We start from the raw sequence: 7355 nt of genomic DNA, 5'->3' as shown, positions 1-7355 counted from the left end.
CCCCGCCAAGCAACAACAATTCGAGGAGCTGGGCGGGGCGGCCCCCGAAGCATCAGAGAGGATTGCCCAATGGGAGCCGGCGTTCACAGATGCGCGCGCCCTGTGCCCAATAAGCGGTGGCGGCTAGAATGGCTTCTCTACCTTGCTGACTGTGGGCGGAGCGGCCAGGAGGAGGAGGCGGCGGTGCAGGGGGCGGTTTGGTTGCGCGGTACTAGCGGTGCCCGCCGAAGGGGGAGGAGGCGGAGGAGCGAGCCGTGCGGCCAGAGCGGGAAAGAGACTCGTCGCTGCGTCCGAGTTCTGGAGCCGCCGCATCCCGGCTCCCGGAGCTGCAGCGCGAGCCGTGAGGGGCCGGGCGTCCGTTGTCTCCCGGGTTCCCGCGTAGGACCCCGCGGGATCGGAAAAGGGAGAAGATGGAGGAGGGCGGCAGCGGCGGTGGCGCCGCGGGGACCAGCGGGGACGGCGGCGCCGGGGGAGAGCAGCTCCTCACTGTCAAGCACGAGCTGCGGACGGGTGAGCGACCCCGCCCTCTGGCGGCCGGGCCCGGCGCGGGGGCGCGCCCTGAGGGCACGCGGGTGCCCGCACGGGCCGGGGGCGCGGGGCCGGGCAGTGGGCGTGGGGGGCGGGCCCGGGGCGGGGCCTCGCGGGCGGGGCGGGAACCCGGGGTCCCTGAAGGTGGGGGCGACCCTGAGGGGGGCGCGGGCCGAAAGTTTTCCCGAGCCCGGGAATGAGCGGCGGGCGCGGGGCGTTGGGGCCGGCGGAGCGGCGGACTGCTGCCTGTTGGCACTCATCTCTGAGGATGTCTTCGCGCCCCCTTCCCTCACAGGTGACAGATCTGTCACTGCATCCTGTCCGGGGCGAAAGGTGTGCCTTCCTGAGTGTGGGGTGAACGACGGTGTGTTTGGGAGCCTGAGTCGCTTCTCCTCCCCTCCTGTCCTTCCCTAAAGGTGGTCCCGGTGGGGGTTTGTGGAACCATCCCCTAAGCCCCGGGGTCCTGTACAGAGTAAAGGGTGGCTGTTCCCCGGGGTGTTTCACGAGTCCAGTGTCTTGTGAGGTAGATAGGGATCGCGGGCTTTCAGGATCTGAGTGCTTTTATTTGCAATTATCATGAAATACTATACTTGGCCTTGAAGTCTTTCAAAGGTCGCTTGCGAAGAAGGTTCTGTAAATTTAAAGCTCTAAGTAGAAGCGACTGACCAGCCTGGTTAAGCGCTCACGTTGTAATGTTCTAACATTTGAGATCACTTGAGTTGTCCCAAGCTTCATACTTGTGAGATTACTTTATTCGTTGTGTGGGTCCGAGTGGCTCGTTTTGGAAAATGGTTATTTTGACTAATCACGACAGTTTGGGTTTAGATTTGTGGAGCCCGGTCTCGTGTTAGAGATACTTTTTCATTTCTGGACAATACATTTTAATACATTTAACGAGCTCGTTATTACTATTAAATGTTCTCGTGAGCATTTATTAAGGGTTATGATTCAGTTTCTTTGGCATATAAAGATGTAGATACAGAGCTTATACAGCAGATATCAGGTGCATACCTGGTACACCTCGTTACCATTTTGAACAGACTGTAAAGCTAACATCTGTCACCTGTTCTTTTAGTTTTTGTTATTTCTAAGGAGATTGCTGGTTAGCATTCCAGTGCGTGTCAGTGTGGTGACTTAATTGAAGAGGGATGTCAAATGCATGTTTACTTATTTCAACATTTTTGAACTTTTTTTTTTTTTTTGGTCATTGTGAATTTCTTATGTATCCTGAGCTAGTTACCCCGAATCTTTTTGAATTCCTAACATAACCTGTGTGGGTTTGGTTGGTTTGTTTTCTCTCTCTCAATTTAATAGACAACTTATGTTTTGAAAGAGCCATGAAGTCAGTTTTTTTTTTTTTTTTTCAGTAAACATTTATTCAGTATTAAAATCTGATTTGTGCCAGCAGGCTCAGTATCAGGTGCTTTCTGGTGTGGAGATTTTGAATTTCTTTCCTTCTTTCTTTTTTTTTTTTTTAAATCTTATGTAACAATTCACTGATTTATATCTGTAGAATTGTGCTGTATCACAAGAGCTACATACACTCCTCAGCTGTTGGCCATGGTGCAACAAGCAGCTTTTTGCTAAGTGACCAGAGAGCAACCTATTTGTTGTTAGCAGTCGACCAACTGCTCAGTGTCTGGGTTTTGCAAACAATGCTAGTTTTATAGAAAACAGTGAGTGCTGCTTTACTTCTCCTTCTCTGCTAATCCCGTGAATCATCACCTTCAAGTTTGCATTTTAGAAATTGTTCTGATAGATGGTGAGATTATCCTGAATTCATTAGTACTGTTAACTGTCAAAGGAAATGAACAGTCATTTTGATTTACTGCTGAACACTGGAACAACTGACCGGATATAGTGGTCAAAAATAGTGTTAAAATATAACTTTGAAGATTTGCTCATCTATAGCCAACTGCATCCTTGTCAGCACATGATGCTATAATAGGCATCAAAGTAATTTGATCTGATGTGGTCCTTTGCTCCTCACAACGTGGACAAGCATTATAGCCGTATCAAGTCAGCAGCTGGTGACTGTCCATTCGTGTCCAGCACCATGTTGTATGCTGTAGAATGAATGAAAAGGCAGTGACAGTCACATGGAAAGCGTTCCACTTGTGTAGACATGGGAGGTGTTCCAGTTGTGTAGATTGAGTGGCCTGGTATACGTGGACATGGGATCGGAAGACTTAATTCTGAATCCTAGCTCTGCCGCTTACTTGCTTGGGCAAGTCACTTCAACTCTTTCGAACTCACTTCTCTCATCTACGAAATGGGAGAATTGAATGAGACCCTGCTGAAAAAGTGCTAAGCAGTTTGCTTGGCACATGTGAGACACTCCGAAGATGTTGGTTGCATGTAAATCTGAAAATCATTTAATGATAGTATCTTTTCTTAAAGTGTGCAAATTAGTCCCATGTAACCAAGAAAATAAATCACTTATTTGGTGCTTAGCCTATGTCACATTGCTGGCTCTCCTCTTTTTCTGGGTATATTTTGCCTTCTGAAGTAGAGTGGAAACTCCCCATGATCCCTGCTACCGCTTAGCAGCCTGCGTGTATCACTTCAGTAACATTTAACACACAGCGCTGTAATAATGGATTTACTTGTCTGTGCTAGACTGTAGGGTTCTTGAGGGCAGACACCGTGTCCTTTGTCCATTTTCAGCCCCTGGTGTATGGTATGGACTCAAATATTTGTTGAATGAATTCGTTGAGTAGGTGAGAATCCAGGACCAAGCAACAACCAATAGTTGATTGTATTTCCCAGTATCTTGTAAATGTTAAGTGGTTGATAAATTGATGGCATTAATTATAAACACTGAAGAATGGAGTAAATGATTGCTTGAATCAGTTAAGCATTTCTTGTCACTTTCTGTTTTCTAGGCTAAATGGCACTGGTGATACCAAAAATGATAAGCAAATGTTTTGTGCTCTGATAGGGGAGGAGACCATGTGGACCAGTAATTAGGATATATTGTCATAATCACAACAACAGAGGGAGATACAGAGTATAAAAGCAGCAAAGAAAAGGTTAGGACCTTTAGGCTTCAAATAATCAAATCTCTCTGTCGAACAGCAACAACAACAAAAAAAGAGGGAGGGATTATTGGAAGGATATTGGATTACTTTACCCACTCATTTATTCAATAAATATTTCATTACCTCTTACGTCCTGAGTGCTGGTTTAGATGGTGGGGTTACAAGATAGATATGGTCTTGCCATTGGAAGGGCAGAGTCGCGTCAAAAATCCCTTGAGCCAGAGACATACGTTGTTTGTACTCCCTCCATCTTGAATATTTGCTTGTTTCTTAGAAAAAAAGCTTTTTTAAATGTTTATTTATTTTTGAGAAAGAGAGAGAGACAGCGAGATGAGTGGGGGAGGGGCAGAGAGCGAGGGAGACACAGAATCTGAAGCAGGCTCCAGGCTCTGAGTTGTCAGCACAGAGCTGGATGCGGGGCTCAAACTCACAAACTGTGAGACCATGACCAGAGCTGAGGTTGGACACTTAACCGACTGAGCCACCCAGGCACCCCAAATCGCTGCTTGTTTTTATGTGAAGGCTTCCTTCTTATCCATTGCTGTCTACCTTTTCCCACACAGGAAAGATCATTGTTGCTGACAGACCCCAAGTTTTACATCTCACAGCCGTCGGTATTGGAGAGATACTGCCTTTTTCACAGTTTCAGGAATAAAAATTTCAAGGAAGGACCTTATTGACCTGGCTTTGGTCAGATGCCCACTTTCAGATCATTCAGTGAAGGCCAGGGAATGGGATCATGACTGACTAACATGACAGCTACTGTACTGAACATGTGGATGGGGGTGAAACCAAACTCTTAGAAGAGGAAGGGTTGCTGGGAAGACATTTCTTCAGATGTCCTGCATTAAGAGAGAGAGCCCAACACTAAAGAGAGGGTCAAGGAAGGGATATTAGTCACCTATTGCCGTGTCACAAATTACCCCAAAACTTAGTGGCTTAAAACAACATGATTTCAGTGAGTCAGAGATCTGGGAGTTGCTTAGCTTGATGGTTCTGACTCAAGATCTCTCATGAGATTGTAGTCAAGATGTTGCCCAGGACTGCAGTCACCTGAAGACTTGTCTGGGACTGTAGGGTCCTCTTCTAAGGCATCTCTCTCTCATGTTGGCAGGATGCCTCACTTCCTTGCCATGGGGACCTCTCCATACTGCTATTTGAATGTCCTTATGATATGACAGCTGGCTTCCCCAGAACAAGCAATTGGAGAAAAAGAACAAGGTGGAGGCAGCAGTATTTATTAAACAGAGTTTTTGAAATATAACTTACATACCATAAAATACACTTGTTTTAATTGTACAATTTAGTGAATTTTAGTATATTTATAGAGTTCTGCAACCATCATCACAATCTAATTTTAGAACATTTCCATCGCCCTGAAAAGAAACATCTTGCCCATTTTTATCAGCCACTCCGCATTTTCACCACCCATTCCCAACCCTAGGCAACTGCTAATTCTACTTTCTGCCTCTGTACATTTGCCTAGGACAGTTCATGTAATAGATTTTTACAATACGTAGCCTTTAATTGCTGGCTTCTTTCACTGAATGTAGTGTTTTCAAGATTCATCCATGTTACAGCATGTATCTGCCCTTTATTTTTTTTAATTGACAGATACCATTCCATTATATGGATGTGCCATATTTTGTTTATCTGTTCATTAGTTGACTGACATTTGGGTTGTTTTCACCTTTTGGCTATTGTGCATAATGGTGCTATGTACATTTGTGTACAACTTTTTGTGTGTGGATCTATGTTTTTGTTTCTTTTGTGTACATTCCAAGAGTAAAATTACTGGATCCCATGGTAGGTCTGTGTTTAACTTTGTGTTTTCCAAAGTGGCTTTACCACTTTGTGGTCCCAGTAGCAATGTACAGGGCTCCAGTTAACATCCTTGTTAACACTTGTGATTATCATTTTGCTTGTGGCCATCCTAGTAAGAGGTGGTATCTCACAGTGGTTTGGATTTGTGTTTCCCTAATGGTTAATAATGTTAACCATCTTTTCATGTGATGGTGGGCCAGTTGCATATGTTGAGAGAAATGTCTCTTCAGATCCTTTGCCCATTTTTTAATTGGTTAATTTGTCTCTTTATTATTGAAATGTGAATCTTTATGTATTCTTAATACAAGTCTCTTACCAGATATGTTCTCCCATGAAGTGGGTTGTCATTTTGTTTTTATTTTTGATGGCATCCTTCTAGGCACAAAAGCCTTTAATTTTGGTGAAGTCCAATTTATCTTTTTTGTTTCTTGTGCTTTTGGTATTGTATCTAAGAAACCATTGACTAATCCAATGTTCAAGAAGATTTATACCTATTTTCTTCTAAGAGTTTTATGGTCTTAGCTGTTGTATTTGGGTTTTTGATCCATTTGTTGAAAGACTATTCTTTCCCATTTTATTGTCTTTCCACCCTTGTGGAAAATCAATTGACCATAGATGTATGGATTTATTTCTAGACTCTCTTTCCTTATGCCAGTACCACATTGTGCTGACTATTGTAACTTTTTAGTGAGTTTTGGTCTTGGGAAGTGTGAGTCCTCCAATCTTGTTTTTCTTTTTCCAAATGGTTTTAGCTGTTCTGGGTCCCATGAAGAACCGTATGAATTTTAGGATTAGCCTGTCAAATTTTGCAAAGTCGTCCACTGGCATTCTGTTAGAGATCACATTGAGCCTATAGGTCAGTTTTAGGAGTATTTCCATCTTAGCATAGTAAGTCTTCTGATCCATGAACATGGAAGGTTTTTCCATTTATTTAGATCTCCTTTCATTTCTTTTAACGACATTTTGTAGTTTTCAGAGTATAAGTTTGTATATTTTCGTTAACTTTGTTCCTAAATATTTTATTCTTTTTGACGTTACTGTAAAAGGAATTGTTTTCTTACTTATTTCAATTTCTGTTCATTGTAAGTATGTAGAGATATAATTTATTTCTGTATATTGATCTTGGATCCTGCAATTGAACTAGTGTATTAGTTCTAATAGTTTTTTAGTGGATGTCTTAGGATTTTCTACCTATAAGATCGTGTCATCTGCAAGTAGAGATGGTTTTACTTCTTCCTTTTCAATGTACATGCCTTTTATTATTATTATTATTATTATTATTATTATTATTATTATTTGCTTAATTGCCCAGGCTAGAACCTTTAGTATGATATGTTCAGTAGAATTGGTGAGAGTACACATCCTTGTCTTGTTCCTGATCTTAGAGGGGAAGATTTAGTTTTTTACCATCTTTCACCATTATGTATGAGGTCAGCCACAGGTTTTTCATAGATGCCCTGTATGAAGTTGAGGAAGTTCCCTTCTTTTCTTAGTCTATTTGGATGGTTTTTTTTGTTTGTTTTTTTGTTTTTTGATCATGAAAAGGCATTGGATTTTGTGAGATGCTTATTCTGCACCTATGCAAATGATCATGTGGTGTTTGTTTTTTGTTTTATTGGTGTGGTATATTACATTAATTCGGAGGTGTTAAGCCAATCCTGCATTCCTGGGATAAATCTCACTTGGTCCTCAGTCCTTAAGTCAAGAGGGATTCAAGTATATCTTGGGCAGAAAAGCCTTCTCCGGTGGCAAGTCTCCTGTCGTATCAGACCCAACATTAATCTTCTACTCCAGAGCAAGAAAGAATCTTGAAACCTCAGCTTCCTGGAGACATAAGTGGTTTGGTGGGCAGGATTGAATTCTTCCTGTGAAAAAGAAGCTGATGCTTGGTGAAAACCCCTCGGGAAAAATCTAACATAATAACATCATGTGTTGATTGAAACTTCACAATTAAATCCACCA

The 7355-nt window shown here is 42.9% G+C and overlaps 1 protein-coding gene across 1 annotated transcript in view; it reads left to right on the top strand.

The window, feature by feature from the left end:
* The first annotated feature begins 225 nt into the window (after nt 1–225).
* The window catches only part of RPS6KA5 (ribosomal protein S6 kinase A5), a 177556-nt gene continuing 170426 nt past the window's right edge, over nt 226–7355 (top strand). Inside the window, 1 exon segment of the mRNA XM_003987915.6 lies at nt 226–510. Coding sequence (XP_003987964.2) covers nt 411–510 — 100 coding nt within the window. The 5' untranslated portion in view covers nt 226–410.

Source organism: Felis catus, chromosome B3, assembly GCF_018350175.1.
Source record: "Felis catus isolate Fca126 chromosome B3, F.catus_Fca126_mat1.0, whole genome shotgun sequence".
NCBI lineage: Eukaryota > Metazoa > Chordata > Mammalia > Carnivora > Felidae > Felis > Felis catus.
This window is presented reverse-complemented; position numbering and strand designations above follow the sequence as displayed.